General features: G+C 39.4%; 1 protein-coding gene across 1 annotated transcript in view; it reads left to right on the top strand.

Annotated features, from left to right (window-relative positions):
• The window catches only part of LOC105424180 (uncharacterized), a 51,590-nt gene extending 30,516 nt beyond the window's left edge, over positions 1 to 21,074 (top strand). Inside the window, exons 8-10 of the mRNA XM_011634273.3 lie at positions 3,780 to 4,526; positions 15,923 to 16,206; positions 16,291 to 21,074. Of these exons, the coding sequence (XP_011632575.3) occupies positions 3,780 to 4,526; positions 15,923 to 16,206; positions 16,291 to 19,521 (4,262 nt within the window). The 3' untranslated portion in view covers positions 19,522 to 21,074. The remainder of the gene's footprint in view (positions 1 to 3,779; positions 4,527 to 15,922; positions 16,207 to 16,290) is intronic.
• The last annotated feature ends 119 nt before the right edge of the window (positions 21,075 to 21,193 follow it).

The following is a 21,193-nucleotide window of genomic DNA, read 5'->3' as shown; positions in this document are numbered from 1 at the left end:
CAAGAATCGTTAACATTAATTGTTACTTGTCTCTGTATTTTTAAATAATACAATTAATCTAATATAACTTCCATAATTATATTTTCAACTCTTACATTAAAATTCTGTTCCATTATCAGCATATATCCCTCTATAACTACGCCATGTAATTTTGAAAAGTTACATACGTGTATCTACATTTCCAAATCTAAATTTCATCTTCATCATAATTTAGTAATATTTTACTATTTCGTTTTTTAGTGAGCAATCTAATTTTATAACAAAAGAAATCAGAAGTTTGATTTTTATAAAATATTTCATATAAAAAAATTATTATATATATTATATAAAAATTGAAATGTTTATATTCCAAGATTATGTTTGCACGTTATGTAAATTTTTTTCAATCACGAAAAAAGTGAGTCGTAGACAATTAATAAAAAAAATCACTGTTTTAAGGATAGATACTTTCGGTATTGTTTCGGGGGTAACTTTATTTAATCGTTAACGTGATATAAAATATAAACATCCGCGATTTAATTATCGCATTGCGTGTTAATGATATCCGTACAAATTGCTTAGGGCTATGAGGACTATTCTTCAATTCACCACCATGTGGGATCTCTGCGATATGTTACGTGTTCGAGCACAGCCCATCGAGCTGGGGGCACGAAGTGGCGTGCCGCTATCTCCGCACGAGACTTTCATTCATGGTGTTATCGTAGCTTCGCTATCAATGTGGTGGATTGCTATAAGTAACCTTGGATAGCCACAACTGTCGTCACGTCGTCACTGCGTTGAATGCACGGGAAAAAAGACACGATTAGACTTCATTAACTCTCTAACAGCGAGATTATTTGACGTTCAAAGGACATTCAGGCTCGTTCATAGTAATTCCTTTCTTCCTCTGTCAGAATAAGCTGTCTTTATTAAACTTTGATTTTATCGTAGTCACGTGTTTTTTTTTTTTTTCTCGAAACATTTACATAAAAAAATGATAAAAGTGAAAAAATAAAAATGAATACATAGAACCTACCGAATGGCAAGGGTAAAGAAGGGGATAAAGATGTATTTTAACATGCAAACGAGCAGTATTTATCTTGTTTCTTTGCGATTTATGTAGGAACATTGAAAACCTGTGTTCATAAGGACTCGGTCGCTCTTCGCCAAGGCGAGGGTTAAACAGGATAATCATTATCCCGCGGCGATAACAGACATTATTTGCGCGCGTTCCCGCCTACGTTTTTCTCTCTCGCTTACCCTCCCTCCCTTTTCGCGTTAATGATGTGACACGCGCTCGTTGAATCCTCGAGTACGAACAATCGATCGGCGCGTAATTGAGTTCCCCCCCTCTCCCCTCGCTCCTTTTCCCAATGATACCCTCTTGCCCGAAAATCGCAACTCTCGTAGAAATATCGCGGGCCGCAATGATTTGATGATGAACACGTGGGCTCGTTGAGAGTAGATACCTGCCAATTATCGCACCTGCCATTATCGGCTCGTATATATTCATTGTGGATACATCCGATTATCGATCGATGCGACGTCGGCCTCCATGATCGACGAATGCGTCACCCAGCGTATCCCATATCCGGATGTCTCCGATGACCTCTGGCCCCAATGTTCGCCCCATTGGTTGCTAACGTTCGTGAATTTTCCAGTCGAGTCTCATGGGATTCTCATGGGACCCCTCCCTCAACTTGTATCTGTTTTTCGCCCCTTGTTTCTCGTCGCTCGAAAAAATCTTACCTTTTCGGATAAGGGATTTTCCTCGCGATGGAATATTACATTTCAAGGATATATCATCCATGAGGAAAGGATAACAGCGAGTACGTGGAAAAACGAAAATGGAAAATTAATATTTCTCTCCCCCGCCCAGATGGGGAGCAAATGCTCCTGGGACGTAATAAAGTCACTAGAGCGCGAATCCAAGAGAATGAAAGAGAAGACGAGAGGTGAGCGCGCGCAGTGAGCGGTAAACGAGACAAGGGGAGAAACAAAATGAGTGAGAGAGAGAGAGAGGGGAGGGCGGAGGACGAGGGAGGGATGGATGAGAGGGAGGACTACGCAGGCGTCGATAGGCGGCGTAGCGCGTAGGTCAACGTACTTTCCACCAGGGCCGCACGATATATTACCGCAATGGTACCTTCCCTGATTCGGCAAATCTGTCGCGAAATTTCCAATATACATCGCATGCAATATCGCGCGATATTTCCTTCACTCTGCAAATCGCTGTCGCGTATGAGACTCGATATACAATGCTCTCTATTGATGTTTGAACATACGCGGAATTTTGAATATTTTCTGGTATTCGAGACAAAAAGCCTCGAGCATACAATCGACAATAATTCATAAGAAGAAAAATGATTTAATCTCTGCTCTAAAATGGAAAAAAAAATAGATTTGGTTGTCGTGATTGATAGATTGCAGGAATGCATTTTTTTGTTTTTAAACAAAAATTTGGACCGCTTCTCATCCGGAACGAAAATGTTTGAAAGATGAAAAATAAATATGGAAATCAAATATGGAAATTGAATCAAATATAGACCAAGCAAACGAGCACGAATAAATAAATGGATAGTTAATATGTGGCCATTAAAATTTTTGTTGTAAACTGAATTGTTTTTTTTTTGTGATTTCAACGTTTAACTAATTTAAAATGTAAAGTCATTAAAACAATTCTAACAAAATTTTAAATTAATAATTGATTAATTTAAATTACATTAATATTTTAATTTTACACAAGAACTTAATTTTATGATGAAAATTGCATTTATTTTGTGTTGAAATATTAATATGGCATAATTATGTTAATTTAACGTATTAACCCAGAAATTTGAACCGTTTAAGAATATTAAATTTAACACATTTTTTTTATCATGTAGTCATGGCGTCGTTCGCAGTCATTGCAACTTGTTCATTTAAGTTTGTTCGTGTTCGCTTGCCTGGAATTCCGATCTACGGCATTCTACTACTCTTCCTAGACTTCCTCCTTAATGATAATAAAAATAAGGGAAAATAAAAACAATAAAAGATATATAATTTATTCGTGACGGTACTGTATAAAACACATCTGTTTTCTAACAACAATAACAATGTACAGCAAAATCCGGATATTACGGTACATTCAAATGTACCTATTCAATGTACCTGTGAACACCCGCTTATAGAAACAGGAAGTGGTTATTCTCACTTGGAGGGTAAATGCAGTACTCGGCAAGAGTACCGTAAAATGAATATCGCCAGACATTTAAATATCCCTAGAGATATCCAAACACATTATGCTGCAAAAGCATTAATGCTGCAAAAGCATTTAATTTTCACATCGACTTATATCGAAAATGAAAATTACGACATTAATGACTCTTTACAGCCGTCTTCGTGGCAATCCTGGTGAATCATACGGCTATTCGTAATTGCATTTTGTAGGAAAATACTCGTGATAGTTACGCGACGCTACGGAGGTCTTGAGCGTGATCGCGTGATGATCTTCGAGCGTGATTTATTCACGAGCCATTGACTCCGCCGACTATAAACCGTATAGCCGCACTTTTATTGCGATGACTCATGCCGATAAGTTAATTGACAACGCATTAAAAAATACTTTTGCCGTATTTTTATCTCCTTCTATATTAAGTCTTTCCAATCCAGAGTGTTTTTCGCGAAATTTTGATAATGAAAAACTGAACGAGTCCATATGTAACAATTTCAAAATTAATATTGTAGCGAGAGACATCTACTAATTACAATTGACAAAATATCGTTAGAGAATTTTAACAAATGTTATTTTATTTTTACAGACGATCTCAAACACGTGCATCAAGCTCTGCTACAAAGTGCTAAACGCGCAGGATCTTTGGACAATATCACCATAATTGTAGTGTTCCTGAGGTCACCGTCCGAGATCGCTTCGCGGAATCAGCTCCTAACGCATCAAGCATCGAATGGTCTATTACTGAACAACATGGATCCGAATAATCCGCTCCCGTTGAATCACTTCGATGTAAAATCGAGCTATATCAAGCAACTGATCGACAACAATGCGGATGAACGTGATTATGATATGGATTTGCTTTTTGAAAATTCTGTCTGCGGAATGGCCAGAAATGGCAAACATCAGGATGACGACGATGACGAATATGATTACACGGATGTAGGTCCGGAGACCGACGTCGACGCCGGCGAGGACGTGCATGACAACAATTATCAGCCCCTCGCCGCATCGTCGTCGCCCGATCCATCCCCCGATCCATCCCCCGAGAGCGAGAAGTCGCCGATGGAGGCCGAGAAGCACAACGACGACGACAGGAACGACAACAACGATTATTCTAACCGCGAGAATGCGAACGTCTGTCCGGTGGACTCGGTAGTAGACGACGGTGACGTAGACAATCGTGTCCGACCGAGTGACAAAGACGTTCGCGACGCGGACAACGAAACGCCGCGCGATAACGGTGACGACGACAACGACGATGCGCGTGTCGAGACTGCTGGCACGCATACCGTCGTGGACGATGACGAGTCGCCACCCTCGCCGCGAGCTGCTAGTAAGTGTAACTTGTCCGTTGTAAGGACTCGATTGTGCGCCGCGCTGGTATACGGTTACGCTTATCACACGGTGAGCAATCTGTTCGTGTCGTTGGCTAACTACATCTCGAATTCGTTCGCCGCTCACATCTTCGGTCTACGCAAGAAGTGAAACTCTCCTCGTGCCGATCGACCTTTTTTTTTTTCGTGAGACGATTCGAAGATTTGAAGATTTTTTTCTCGTTTACTGAAATGAACGAATATACCATGGAGGACCGAAATGAACGAAGTCGAGAAATGTATGTGCCAGCGACATGTCAACAGATTACCCGGCGCACATCGCGATGTAAAAACGGAGTTTTGTCGCCCCGGTACACGGCCTCTCTGCGATAAAATCTTGCGCTAATTACTATGCGTACTGCAGTATGAAGTATTTTATAATTCCTCGAGGAAAAAGATGCAAAATATTTTGCGTAATTGTTTTGAACGTTGAGATCGTTGTGTCTCTAGCATTAGAAATTCCCTGTCAAGCAACAGAGACAATATCTTATTTTAAGAGTACGAAACGAGTTGTAGGATATGATGCTATGACATATTATAATATATTGAATCTCGCGTCATATTTCCTACATATCTTAACGCATAAAAGTAAAATTAACATACATACGAATGCACAATGCATTCTAGGTGATTTATATCATTGAAAATAGAGTAATGACTCGTTCTTCGTACTCGTGATCCATAAATGGGACTTACTCATTATTATTTTTCTTGATAACGGAAATACGATGATTTTTCTTATAGCATCGATCAGCCGTTATATTCATGATTTATTTAGATAACAGAGATGTTTTGAGATTGATGAAAATTAGTTTTTTCTCATTAGAGTATCACCGCGTTATATTAAAAGGTTATCGCGTTTTCTTTTTTTTCGCCTTACACAGACACGTTATCAATATTAATGGCCTATAAGTCGCCGTGTCAAACGTATAATCGATTACAGCTTTGAGAATGTTAATGGCACCAGCAGAATCATCATTTTTCTTAAAAAAATTTTGTTGACGTCACTTCAGCCTCGCTAAATGTGGGAAGTATTTGATTGGTGTGACTCATGTGCAATCTAATGGGTAATGAAATTCGAAAGATTGCAACTTGATGGTAATAGCAAATGTGTTAGCGAAGATACCGTACGAGAAAACCTGTTTCTCTAATTGACTTTGAAATTGATTCTATTTGACCCGCATCAGTAGTATCGCAAAAACGGAAATTGAAGCTCAATAAGGGTAAAGCAACATTTGCGACGTAAATTTATCATGCACTTTCTCGATAAGCGGAAATATCGGATGTCAAGTAAATGAGTCTCGTTAGCTGGGTGTCGTAAATTTTCATATTATTAGATATGTAAATTTGTAAAAGTTCATTATGTTCAGATATAACAAAAGTTATATTACAAGTTACATTAAGTACATTACAAGTATATTACATTGTGAAAAAATGGATAGACAATACTGTTTCAGAGCAGTAATTAATCATCTATATTTGAATAATCTATATTACAAATTATTAAAAAATAAATATAGAATTTTTACATTTAATTAATAAAAAGTAGCCAAATGATTGTGATATAATGATTGTAATATATCAGAAAATTATACTGTTCCAAATTTTATAAAATTGAAAAAAATCAAATTGGTAAAGATGTTAGTTCAGATTTGAATCTTGACTAAGATGATATTTTTTGCCATAAATTTCTTAGGAGGAATTAATATAATAGTATCACAAGAAACAGAAAAATTATTATTATATGAAAAAATATTTTTATTTGACAATCATGTGAATCCATTGTAATATTACAATATCATGTGACATGTGATATGATTATTAATTTCTGTTTTGTATATTATTATCTTTGTTAAAATAAACATTTTTGAAGCATCATTTTTCAAAAATGTTTATATTTATCAAAGTGAAAATATTTTTATGACGCCTGTTTTTAATATCTTAATCTTTTTTCTTGTGTTTATCTTTTCTATTACATTCGTATCAGTTTCATGTGCAAAAATGAATTTTCTTTAAAGATCTATTTTTATACGAAAAATTACTCTATTCTATCATTGAAATATGAAGAAATTCTTCAGAAATAATGCTTTCACGCGACAAAAACAATTTGATAATTTAGGATTCATTTTGAACAACTACGAGAGATAGCAGTACAGTAATTTGCCATTATCGTTATCGCCAACAATTTCAGATAATTAACGAGTTTCATCATGTGTCTCCGGCATGTCACGAAATACCGTTACGAATGTTCGAATCGAGCGCGCGACGGTCGAGATCGCGCCGCGGTATCGCGATTGGCCGTCGTGTCGCGTACGCGTCGCTGATTCGCCGTGGGACGGCCAATCGGGCAGCGTGCCGCCAATTGTTGCCGGTCATGTGGAAGGGGGCTCGTGGCAGTTCCTCTCGAGTCTCATACGGTTGTGAGTGCGCGTCTTTAAGGCTCTCTTGGGTGAATTTTCGCTTTATATCGCGGTGCTTGGCGACGAGTTTTTCCATCGGTACACTATTGCTTCGGGTGTCCTGTTACTGCCGGCGTTTCTCACGAGGACACACGATCCAGACGAAGAACATTCCGAGGTATGTTGCATGTGGCGCGCGCGCGAACGGCGGGCGGGCGGGCGAGCGGGCGAGCGCGCTCGTCCATCATCGGTTATTGCCGGGATCCCGGGGACCCTGAATTGCGTATTTAAATTTGGACATGACGCCGCATGCGGCGTCGTTTGCTACGTTTCGGAGTAGCCGATGACAACCGACCGGGCGTTGTTGCCGGCCGGCGGGCGAGCGGCGGTCGAGACCGGCGTGATCTTTCGCCGCGGCTCGAGTCTCGACGCAATAGGCACGAGAAGGGGAAAAAAAAAAGAAAAATGTATCCTACGCCGCGATAGACCGGCGCTGCCGTTATCACGAATAGGCGTAGAGCTCGTTTCCGTTTCTATAGCGAGGGGAAACCCGAACCTGATAATCGATTTCGAGGCCTGGATCACGCCAATGTTCTCCTTTCCGCTTATTCCTTTCTTTTTCAACGGATCTCGTAGATGAAACTTTATTCGATATTCTTTTCTCTCTTTCTCTCTCGTGATAAATCAATAGAGTCGATACTAAATCGGGGTCTGTTCTCCGATCTTTCTAAAACACTCTATAATCTTTCTTTGATTTCCGCCTTTCGTGCGAGAGAAAAAGGAAGCAACGGGCACGGCGAAGGGGGCGGAGAGAGAGAGAGAGAGAGAGAGAGAGGGAGGGAAGGAGAGGGAGAAAAAGATAGTGCGTCATGCGAAGCGTGTACAAAAATACCGTGTTGTGAAATCGCTGCATTGTGTATTATCCTGTCGTCATCGACTGCTGTCACTATCGCATTGAGAACGAAGTCGCGATTTATCAGATGTGATTCGTAACTTTCTGTCTCGTAATCAATTCATACATAATCCTGACGGTTTCAATGATTTTACATTGCTAATACGCAAAAATGTAATCTCTGCTCCCCTCCCCCCTCCCCAATTGTTTACTAGGCGAACTTTATGAATTTCGCAAAAATTCCAATATCAAAATTCAAAATATTGTACTTAAATTTAAGATTTTTAACGAGTTGTGTGTATATACACACACACACACACACACACACACACACAAAACTCGTTAAAAATCTTAAATTTAAGTACAATATTTTGAATTTTGATATTGGAATTATTGCGAAATTCATATATATATATATATATATATATTTCTCTATTTCATGAGAAAGAAAAGTGAAAGAATTTTGAAATTGAATTCTGAGAATAAAAATATTTTACGTGCAATTTTTCAGAAATTAAAAATGTTTTGATATTTAATTTTTTAGTTTTATGAGAAAAAACGCAAGAAAATTCGCAGAAAATAGAAGCTTGTATTAACTAAAATGAAGATTTTTAGTTTTATGTAAAAAATATATATATTCGTATATTTTTATTAATTGGATTTTAAATTCTTTGAGACAATGCCAATTGACAAGTCGTTTTGAATTAATTTTATTATCTTTGACTCTATATATTCTTGCATGCAAACAATGAATTAGTTTCGCAGACCATTTTAATTACGGACAACAGTTTTATGTTTTTTACAATTATTTTTTTAAAAATAACATTTTATATAATCGACTATTTTTTCGATTTTGTTTTTTTTTATTTACTTTTTTTTTATTTTATTTTTATCATCTCTATTATATTTAACCTTCAATATAATTTCTTCTGGATCTTACATTCTGTATTTTTATTTCAATTTTTTAATTCTATTATTTATATTTTTTTATATTATTTATATTTATATTTATATTATTTATATTTTTTATTTTTACATTTTCTTTATATTTTTTATTTAACAATTAACTTATTTAACAATTTCTTCACAATTGTTATGTAGACATTAATTGACATTTGCTGTACTTTACCGCAATAAGATCAGCTTAAAATTCTTTACATTCAATAAGAAGATAATAAATACTTTTACACTTTGAAATCGTTTTTATCAAGCGAGCGTATCAAAACAGGGGGAGTCGAGGCTCACGAAATTCGCTGACCAGAGAGATTATAATTCCGGCGCTTCTTTTGATCTCGGCTTGCGACACGGATGCAAGCGTAGGACCCTGTTGAGAAACAGTGGCGAGAAATTAATTGCGGAAAACGTGATGCGGATAGTGCGAAACGTGGCCGGCGACGCTCCCGCGAGAGACGTTCCTCGGCGGTCTTGTGATGTAATTAATTCGCCGATCGCGTGTCCCTCTTGTGTCGCGTATGTCGCCTCTACGTATTTATAGACTCGAAAATCCGCGTCCCTCTCGGCGTTCGTAACTAAACGTTAAGATGATCCCTGAACACGCCGCGAAGTAATCGGATCTATCGCTACGCTTGGAAGCATCGTTACCGATCTCATCTTACGCTGAATTTAAACGAATTATCGTTACACACGGACTACGTACGTACAGTATTCGTATGGTGATCATATTTTTTGAGGAAATAAAGGAGAAATCTGAAAATTTTAGAGCTTTGTTCCCACACGTTTGTCAACCAGTTTGTGGTTGACTGTTGGCGCTCAAACGTAGATGTATTCAAATATTAAACGACTTTTAACTACTACTAAACTTTACTTTAAAGTTGCATTTAAGAAGAATCAAAGTTTACCTGGAATTTTTTGAACAAAAAATATTTGGAAAATTCGAGAATATTCAAGGAACTTTTTTGCAAGATTTCAGTTTTTACAATTTTCCGCTTTTCGACGAGTGTTTGCATGATAAAACTTTGCGAACGCAGTTTGCGAGATGCTGGAAAAAATGCGCGGTTTTAAGATCGAAATGAGAGAGCTCAAATTCTGGCAAATGAAAAGATGACATAAAATAAGTATGATTGGTGGACCAAAAGAAAGAACAGACTTGCGATCAAATCTTATCGGGAAGTATCTGTGCATTTTTTTTTTTTCCTCAGATTCTTCCTTAGCGGCGAGAATTAGCGCCGCAAAAAGCATCACGAAGACGTGGGTTTTCAAGAAATAACGCTTATGTGGCGGATGCTGCGACGTTAATCCCGGCAACTGGTGCGATAATATTAATAAATCCTTAGGCGCAGCTGCACGGTTTTCTTGTAACTCGAAAGAACACGAGTAAATTTATATCGTAAGCACGTAACAGCGTCGGCGAGTTTCTGTACATAGAATTATAATAAGACAAGCGTGGCTTTCCGCAGGAATATTTTACCCGAGACTTTTAAATTAATTTTAACTATTTTCGATAAAAATTTAACGTAAGCGAAAGATTTCCGCAAGATTTCTATATATAGAGTTAAAATAAGGACGAGTGGCAATTTCTTCCAAGAATATTTTTTTCGAGATGATATTTTTTTAAAATTATTTTTTGCTACTTTAGAAGATACAGATTAAGATGAAGGTTGTAAAGATTTTAGATAGTTTCCGGCGCGCACTTTACGCAGGTTTGAAAAGCGACTGTGTAAAGTAGAAGTTGCCGCGCAGGAAACCACGCGGAAATGATGTTCAAAAAGGACATCTGAAGCGGCGGGTTTATCGCGATATTAGTTGCGGCAATCGCAGCAGCAACAACGTTAAAGCAGATAATAGACGTTTTTCTGGCTCCTAATAACCATAATTTAGCGCTATCCAAACGTCATATGCCATATGTTTGCGCCACGAGTTTCCGATGCGCTGCCCGTATCTAAGGAACGCTTTCCGCGTTTCTTTCTGCTCTTCTTTCTCCCGTCGAAGAGCGAGAGTAAAATCGCTTCACTAAGCACTGCAAAAGCACGCGCGGAGGAGCGCGATAGAGAGTAGGCTAGAGAAGATACTATTTGTAAGAGTAGTCGGCGGGCCGCGTACGTTTGCAAAAATGCGTCGCGACGAGGATGAAAAGGCACCTTGTGACTTCCGGGCGCCTAGACGGACGCGCCGAATGGCCCGATGAATTCGCGTACCCGTATGCATCGTTTGTTCTTAAATAACGCTCCGTCATTACGCGAGATAACTATTTACGTAACGAGCAACGTGTGTCGGCGGCTCTCTGTTGTCGAGGCGAACGAACGAACGAACAACCGCACCACCGGCATGACGCGTCCCGTGCCGGCCAGTTAAACTTGCCATTTATTATACTTACGGAATAACTACGAGGCACCTATCGCTCTTTTTAGCACAGTTGGGAATGTTCTCTTTCTGCCTTTCTCTCCTTCACTCTCTTTTTCTATGTTTTCTTGTCCCCTGTCTGTCTGTCGTGTCATTCCCTGGCGAGCTCGCGATATGCGAGTGCCATTTCGCGACTTAAAATAGAAAACTTCTCACGTGTCTCTCAAGCAACTTATCCGTCTTCCATATTCACGCGAATCCCAAGGTTAAGCTTCGGCTGCCTCGGCCCGAGATGGAGGATTGGAGAGAAGCCTTTGAACAAATTTTTGTGACACTTTTTGGATATAAAGTGACATGTAAAGCTTCTCTTTTTTAGAGAAGGAAACGTTTGTGAAGAATTATCCGTTCGAAAATTTTCTCATCTTTTGCATTTTTGCGAATATTAAGAATAATTATCGAAGGACTGTTCGTTGAAAAACAATTGTCAAGTTGACACTTGATTAAAATTCAGATTTTATCTTCTTGAAAGAATTCTCGTCAGAATTTCTTTTTTGGAAAGTATCAGAAATTTATGAATTGTATGAACATTCTAAATATATATATATATAAGGGATAATGTTTTGGAAGTGTTTCTAAAGGTCTTTTGCATAAGAGTTCTCTTAAATCGCAACAGAGATTTATTCTGTCGACGAACAACCGTCGATCGAGCGCAAGTATCCCATTTACTTTTCGCGATCGAAATTTCATTTATGCACTCGCGACTCGTGCAATTCCTTTTTAGGCTGCGTCTGGTTTCGCGGGCGTGAAATATGCGCCGTTGCGCCCCGACATTTTCGTATGTAAATCAGTAGGCCATTACGAGCAATCATTTCGTCGTCGATGTGCGATGCGAGTAAGGCATTGATAATTAAAGTTCACCCCTCCCCCATCCTTTCAGAGAAAGAAGAGTGCGCGAAGAGCGAAGAGCGAATAGCGAATTTACTATCACACCATTTCGTCTCCACGTTGTACTCGTTCTTGAATCGAATTCAAAATTCTTTACGATTTTCGTGCATTTTTAGTATATTTTATCTGCACTTTTTTTTCTCCGATCGAGAACTTTAAGCTCTCTGATATTCATTGTTATTATTGGTTAACTTTAACTTTCATTTAATTTATTTTGTCTTTTCTTTTTTAATTCGAAGAAAAAGAGGAAGAACAAATTGAATCAAGATTGAATAATCTGGTAAAAATAGAGATAGCAAGTCTAGTTTTCCCGGAACATTTTCCGTTCGCCGCTCTCTTAAACCTGTAGATTTTGCGATATGTCTAATCTACAAATATCTCTTCGTTCTATACTCTCGAATTCTGTATCCATATCTTTTGGAGCGTAATATTCCATCGGTTCCGTAATATATCCGAATCTCTTACATCTCGGGGATATAATCGAGAGAAACTGTGCTCTTTCTCTCTCTCTCTCTCTCTCTCTCTCTCTCTCCTTTCGTTTCATCTGCACGCGGTTCTCGTGTGTGACTTTGGTTTAAAATTAACTCTCCCTCTTACTCTTCGCGGCTCTCGCGCTGAGACGCAGCACTCGTGAAAATGAAAAAGAAAAACACCAGCGAAAGGAGGAAGAGGGGGGGGGGCGAGGGCGAGGGCGACACACGCACATGCATGCCCTTTTTTTCTCCTTTTCGTCCTCTCTCAGTTCTCAGGGCATGCCACGAGAATTCCATCGTGCTTTCCGACGAGAGTTGAAATTGCGCGACGCGACGGGCGACCAACGCCCGTCGCGACGTCTTTTCAATGGAAAACGTATATGCCTCGCGAAACGAAGCAATCGCATTTCCGAAGGTACTACTACAAATTCATTCACTTGGACTTTGAGATTTGATACGCCAACGTTGAAACGACATTGTAATATAACCGTTGTACTTTGTATTAAAATCTCCATGCGGAGATATTTTTTTACACGCAAACTTGTATTCGCAGAGGAAACGATAACCTTATCATTTTTTAAATAACACGCTTTTGTAAAATGTATAACTCGATTATCGAAGGCTTCTTTTCTGAGTTTGGAGATTTTAAGGCTTTTTTTAGTAATTTGTGTGAGGAGAGTTTAATTTCTTGCGACGATGGGCAGGAGGAGGATTTAGAGTAGTTTACAAGAATTCTACAGCTACTTTTCCAAAGCATAGAAGCATCCGAGAAAGAACTGTAGTTTGTAAGCTATATTTTTCTATTGTTCTGTATCGATAGATGGTTTCAATATAGCAGTCTAATAAAAAAAGAATTAATCTCTACGCGTATTCTTCGAAATTCATCAAAGCCAATATGTAGTTAGAACCGTAGGGGGTGGGGGAGAGGAGAGGAGGGGGAAGTGCACGATATCGACGAAAGCTGTCGGAAGAGGTGAATCCGCCTCTCGTGCGGATTTTACATATCGAGAATATCTCGCGCAAGGTCAACGTCCCGACAGACTCGGGGACACATGTCGGCGGGATATTATTACCCGAAATCGGGTGCAATATCGCCGGGTTATGAATCCGCACGGATCCGAAGAGCGTTTCGAAGCGGATCGAGCGCGTGGGAGAGAACCTCGCGAGTTGACACGAATTCGCGTTGGTGGGCAAAGGAAACTCGGGGACGAAATTAAGAACGGGTTGTTAAGAGAACGACCGTTCTCCGCGTGGGTTGCGTCTTTTTTTTTTTTTTTTTGTCCCTTAATCGGTTTCCACGTCAACATTTTCCCGGCTAGGTGGGTCGACATTTCTATTAGTCGTTCTTTATGATTTTTTTTCTTCTTGTTTTTGTTTTCTCTTGTTCTCATTTTTGTCTCAGTCCCCGCGGGAGTGGCACGCCAATGCTTTCGTGCGAGCGTCTCTCCAAACAACTTACCTTACCTTCGTAGTTTGAGGAAATATCTTTGCAAGATAGTTTTATTTATTTATTTTTTTATAGTGTTGGTCAACTTTCATTGTATCTTTTTTATAACTTTGCGATGGTCTAAATAATCTTTAACAAGTGGCCCTAACAAATCCAGACATTAATATATTGCTAAATGATATTAAATGTAATGTAAAAATAATTGAATCGTCAGTATCAATTAAAGAAAATTATACTTTGGCAACTCGTTTAAATTCACGACGAATTTATATGAATTCATTACGCATATTTCATTAGCTCAAATTACATTATATTAATTAATTAATCATTCTTTGGTTAAATTCATATTAATTTACTGTCTTTCATTGAACAATAATAATAATAATTATAAAAATATTCAAAATTAATATATGTTGCATGTTCGTCGGTTTCATCATGAAGATTCGTAAATTTAGCACAAAATTATTGAGATTCTTTTTGTAAAGCAAAAATACAATAAAAATGAAATTAGAACTTTTCTCACGTAACATTTATCGAATAGATACATCGAGCATAACAAACGGATTGTTTTCTAAGGTCCATTTTATCTAATGAGATAAACGATATCTCACATTACCTTCCGAGAAAATTTTCAATGTCAACAAAAGTATTGAAGCTTTTTTTATTTTGCCTTCGTCAGCTTTATCACTTTAGTATAGAAATGCGAGAAGTGAAAAGAAAACACATTTATCAGTCTTAAAAGACGGACTTGTCACGCAAGTACTCCCCCGATTATTGAATAGGTCAATCGTCAATTCAACGATTCCCGAGGTCCATCCAATCGGATGGGGGTGATTCGCCTCCAACTGTCGCGGTGGGCACAGGTGGGTAGTGGCGGTGGTGGTGGCGAGTGCGTTAGACGGGGCGGGGAGGAGGAAGCGGAAGAGGAGGAGTGCGCTCCGGGGGCTCTCTGGACTAGATCGATAATGCATCTCTTGGCGGGCGTAGTTCCTCTTAGTCACCGGAGGGCGATCGCACTTGCGAAGAGATATTCCTCGTTTTAAAGACACACCGACCGTTGCGGGAGAAGACGCTCTCGCCAGTGTCGGCGGTCCATCTGGCGTCTATCAAATCGCGTTACGTATGTGTAAAGTGAGATCTGGGGAAATACAATCACGTGGAGATAACTATTCAATCTTTTCTAGTCTGTTCTATATTCGAATGCGATCTCGTGCCCCCTTTTGAACGACGCTCTCCCTCCCGAAAATTCACGTTGTTTGACACGATTTTCATCGCGCCTCTCGGAACATCCTACAGGTACGTACCGTGTCGTCTCGCTTTGTGAACGGTGCGAATGTTCGAGAGTGATACGTGAAATTCCCTGAGTTATCGAACGAATTATACTGGAACGAAACTATTATCTTATCTTAACGTCGCATGCAATTATTGCCGGTATCTTCTGTGATATAAATCCTGGAAACGTGTCTTTGAACATTGTAAGTTGATAATGGGAATATTATTTCTCTTACATCATTTCTAAATAAGATTTTAAATGTTGTATTGAAATTGGTCTAGCGATTTTTATCGCTCTTCCGTTGTTAATTTCTGTTTAATTTTGAGAATTTCGCGATTTATTTTCGAAAGTTATAATGTAATTCGTGCAATAATCGAAATGTGTTTGATGTAAGAAGGAAAATTATAATACTATAATTCGCAAGATCCATTTTAAATATGACTTTGTATTTAAATCTTATGGATTGTGAAGTTGAGCTCGGTGTTATTCGTTTCCGAGATTTGAAATGGTAATATCAGCGAATGCGATTCATTTCGTGACAAATAAAAATAATACGAGACATGAGAGACATAACGTAACGAATTTATTCGCGAATATCACCTCTAATTTTTCTTGCACTTATTCCAGAACCTCCTCAGGATGCGGAGATCGTAGCGGATAATGTAGCAGACAGTGAGGATTCCGAGGACGAGTGGGATTATTACCGTATTGATCCGAAGAAAGAGGAATCATCAGCGACAACAATTGTATTAGACGAATCGTGCAAAAGTGTTGAGGAGCAAAGTGCGGAGAATCCAGAATTTGTTGCGAAAGATAGCTCAGAAGTTCAAATTTCGGAAGTAGAGAAAGATATTAAATGCGAAGAACAATTAGTGAAAGATAATTCTTCATCTGAGCTTATAAACATCGATGTAAGTATCTATTTTATCTTCATTGTTTTATAAAAAAAAAAAACCTGTGGTTAGTGGCATTTTGAATAATGTTGCTATTTTCAGATAAGTGACGAAACAAAATCAACCGAATCCCAACAGAGTCAAAATCTACAAAAAGAGCAGAAACAAGAAGATATGGATTTCCAATTGAATCCGGAGGCAGCTGAGTTCGTACCGTTATCACCACCATTACGAAACACTCACTTCGAGGATCGTCCCATCAGCGGTTCTCCCTTGAAACAAACTCAAGCAATGGATGATATTCATGTACCAAGCCAGAGCGAATTCGAAAAAGAAGTTTCTTATCGACCAAAGGACGTTGGTGAAGATTTCTTACATGAGGAACAGTTACCTACAGGAGCAGACATACAGAATACTAGCTCGCAGAGTATGGATATATCCGAGATTTCATCGACCAAGGCCGAAATGGGTGACGACGAATCCATGATGGCGCAAATGTCTATCTCACAAACAGGCTGGCAGCCAGATATCTCTCATTGGAATGACGAATCGGAGATGGATCATTTCGTTTCGGACGATGCCGAAATGAAACATGATCCTATGGCTATGTCGTTCGCTCCAATTAATTTCGAGACGGAGCAGAAAAGTATCGATCTGAATGCCGTGCACCCATTGGACGACAGTTCAGATGGAGCTGAACATGGAAGCACGCCGCCGCGTTCACTCGAATTATACGTGAACGAGGATCGAGTGCGCACACCTCCGCTCTCGGACGAGGATAGGAGTGCAACCAATATTTTGTGCGCGTCAACGCCACAACTCCCACAATATTCCGACAGTAATTCTGAAGACAAGCCGGAGAGTTCAATAAATGAGAGTGAAAAGATTAATCTAAGTTCAGATATAAGCGATGATACAAGCCAAGATACAAACAGAGAAAGACATGTAGAAGCACACATATATACAGCCTTCGATTCATCTGCGAATAAAGTATTTAATGATATGTCAGACAGGCTTACTGTAGCGTATACTTCCTCCTCTTCTGAAAATAATACCAATTTATCAGTATCCTCTGAGAAACTTTCTGAGACGATATTGGCAGAAGAAGACGTGAACAAACAAAAAGAGGAAGAAGACGTGAACAAACAAAAAGAGGAAGAAGACGTGAACAAACAAAAAGAGGAAGAAAACGTGAACAAACAAAAAGAGGAAGAAGACATGAACAAACAAAAAGAGGAAGAAGATTTATGTAAAAACGAGGATGCTATAGACACGCAGTCTCCATCAGCAAAAATGACATTTGAAGAATGTAAACAACTGACAAATCTAGAAAGGTTGCAGCATAGAGAAGAATCTCCAGATTTTTCAGATTCTTCAGACGCCCTTGTACCACATCATCCAGTTTTTGATTACGAGTCACCTGATTATCCTCCACGTATACCATGTCCAAAACCATTATTACCAGAACACGTAGGCATGCAAACAGCAGATATAAAAGAAATGTACGTGATCAATGATGATGTTCCTTCTAAAAGTATTCCTGAAAAAGATCTTTTTAATGAACCATCAATCAAAATCAATCAGGAAGAGCAGTCAAAGCAATCTACTGATTGGACAGATTTCTATAAACCAGATAAAGTGATGTTGCACTTTGAAAGTCCTCAGACTCAAGAGTGTAATTTTTTATATGAAGATGGTCTTAAAATGATGAAAAAAATCGAAACAGAAAGTAAAGATGAGAAATTGCGTGATAAAGACGAAGATAACAACAATGAAGATGATAACAACGATCAATTCAAATCAACGGACAATATAATCGAATCAAATCCGCCTGATTTTATAGAAAAATTTACTTTTATGTCGGAACAGTTGCAACATGAAAATCAGACGACTGAAGAAAACAAGCCGATGGAAACTTTAATGATTGATACACAAACTGAACAAGAGCAAACGGAAAACAAAGCTGCGGAAGTTGCATTTACAGATGTCAGTAAAATAACCGAGCAAAAAATTGAGCTTGTTTCTGAAGATATCCCTCCGAAACAAGAAGAGTCTGTGGAAATATTATCAGATATTACGGTAATAACAGATCAACCTAAAGAAGTCACGGGAATTGCGGAAGAGACAATAGGAGCTGCCGTTGCTGCAACGGCAGTGGCAGCTGTTGCCGATGCCACAAGCTCTGCTAAGGCGAAAACCACTACGACAACCGCGAAATGTCAAACAAAAAATACAACAACAAAAAGAACAAAGATGACAACAAAACCGCCCACAAAATCTACTACACCGACTTCGCCCTCCAAAACGATCACGCGAACAACAGCATCATTACCTGCACAATCAATTGCGAAGAAACCCATTACGAATACTGCATCTCGGCCCAAACAACTGGACGGATCAGCAAAAACAACGCTCTCAAGCACCACTGCTAAAACTATCGCCACGAAGGTAACGACAATACCTGCAAAGCCTGCAACGACAACAGCGACAAAGACCAGCACCTCTCCTCGTTTGAGCTCCGGTACAACGAGACCAAAAACTACAACCACCACCTCATCGAAAGTGAGCACCAGAACAGTCGAAAAAAAGACAACGATAAGTGGTGACACGAAACCCGCTAATAAATCTACCACCGCGAAACCAGCAAGTACGAGTCTCAGAACAACGACCACTAACGCGACTACGAAAACTACATTGGTCAAAACGTCGACAACCGCGAAAACATCGACATCCAATGTAACGTCGAAACCAAGACCCTCGTCTGCGACTTCAACTGTTAAGACCACATCGACATCGAAAGAGGCAGCCGGTGTCAACGGCGTGTCGAGGCCCAAAACCGCTCCGTCTTCTGGCAATACACCTAAGTCGCGTGAAAGTGCTGGTAAAACGGCCACGACAGCCACGACCGTTAAATCACCATTGATCGACAAACAAAGTAAAGAAACAGTCAACAAGCAAATTTCCCGTTCTGGAATATCGACGACACCCAGGGTCGGTCGCGCCTCCATGCCTGCTAGTACGACCGGCGTCACGAAGTCACGCACATCGATCGGGAAGTCAACCGGGAATGCTTCCGCAATCTCGCCAACGAAGAAGTCCTCTCCGACATCGAAGGCTGCATCGAAGACTCCTGAAACGAAGCGTATGGTCTTGCCTTTGAATAACACGCACAAGACGCTGCAGAATGGAATTTTACAAGCGGTCGTTGCTTCCAAGGAGAATGCGATAACAGCCGCCGTCATATCGACGAGCGACAAGCCCGAGGATGACGTACCGCGGAAGGACGCGTCACCGGTGAACGTGCCGACCGATAATCAGCTGATTGCCGATTGAACGGTCGATCGGTAAGCTGCGAACGATCCGCCGCTTTGCGACGACATATGTTGGCCTAGGGATTACACGTCGTCGCGGATTTTACGTGAACGGACAAATAGGTTTCTTCTTATTATTGTTTAACGGACAGAACACGACCGCTCGTCCGGACATTCACTGGAGTAGTGTTTAGGGGGATATACATGTATGTCGAATTGAAAAAATTTTTTATTGTTCTTATGTGAATCGCGTACATATGTAAGAGATATTTACCTATCAACGAGAACGAGGCGTGCCCTAAACATTGCTTTCGACAGCTGCTGCCTTATCGTAATAAGGATCGATAGTCTTGTTATGTAAATATAATTCGGATGCGTTTTCATGCGTCATTATTTTCAACTGATCCGCGGGCTTGAGATTGTCTGAGATCAATCTCAGACGGTGCTCGAGATGGCCTGAAAAATAGACTTTCAACTCTGATACGGCAGTACAGTTAATCTTTTAACCTTTAACGAAACTCGATAAAATATATGAATTTTTTACAATTTTTACAATTTTTAATTTTGTATGCGCATTATAATTGATAACGATTACTCGCGACACAATTTTATCCGAATGATGAGAGAAAGAAAGAAAGGGAGGAGAGGGAAGCGTATATTTATTCTTGTTTGTTCCTATTTTTGAAGTTGAATTCATTGCGAGATATATATCGACTCGTAATATCATGATAATATAATGCTATCTAATCTATGTGTACAGCACCCTGATGGTTTAATGTGATACCCTACAGTACTATTAAATAAATTCGAATAATACAAGAGAAGCTAGAGGTTTATATATGTATATGAACAGAGAACAAGAAAACGAGTGGTATCCAAATGTTCGATGAGAAAGAGAATATTAAAATGGGGGAAAAAAAAATGTCCTGCGAATGTAGTATTTCTTCATTGTTCTTTTTCAATTTTCTCTTACCAAATGTTTGGATCTCACTTTTCGTGTTTCTCGACGCAATCGACGTCGATTATCGTTGTGCGCGTTCAAAGCTTTTACACACCGCACAAATCTCAATTCTCTTACGTTCGACGCTTCCACTGTTAGAGCACATGCTCGGACTGGCGATGTTCGATACAAAAGCTTCAGTCATAAATGGTTCTTTCTTCTTTTTTTTTTTTTTTTTTTATTTTTATTCCGCTTGACCTCCGATCATGGAATATTATCTTTTTCGTCTAATTTTATCGAAACTGAGGCGTGCCCGCAGCACGCTACGAGCGTAAGATGAGCGCAGAAGAGATCGAGAATGCGATTCATTTCTTTTTTAAGACGAATGCGTTTGATACGAGAGGATAGGATACGGCGAGTCCTTTGCGTAGGTACGCGAGGGCACATAACACAATATGCGATATGATATGTATTCAAGTGCGGCTTTGTATCAACGAGAGAGAGCATAGCTTAGCGTCTCACGCGCGCGTTTCATATGCGTGTTATTCCGATTTCCTTGTGTACGCGTATTTGTCACTATTTTATTCCTTTTTTTCTCAGAATTTATAAGTGAATAAATAAATATTACGTTTGAACAGTGTTACATTCAACATTACGCTCCGTCGCCCCGTCGTCACTTCGTCACGATTCATTCCGCCTCTGGAATATCTCTGGGAAAGTGAAAGAAGTAGTGGACGAAGAAAAAAAGAGAAGA

The sequence above is a fragment of the Pogonomyrmex barbatus genome, unplaced genomic scaffold (assembly GCF_055798465.1).
Source record: "Pogonomyrmex barbatus isolate J1 unplaced genomic scaffold, ASM5579846v1 scaffold8, whole genome shotgun sequence".
NCBI classification, from domain to species: domain Eukaryota; kingdom Metazoa; phylum Arthropoda; class Insecta; order Hymenoptera; family Formicidae; genus Pogonomyrmex; species Pogonomyrmex barbatus.
This window is presented reverse-complemented; position numbering and strand designations above follow the sequence as displayed.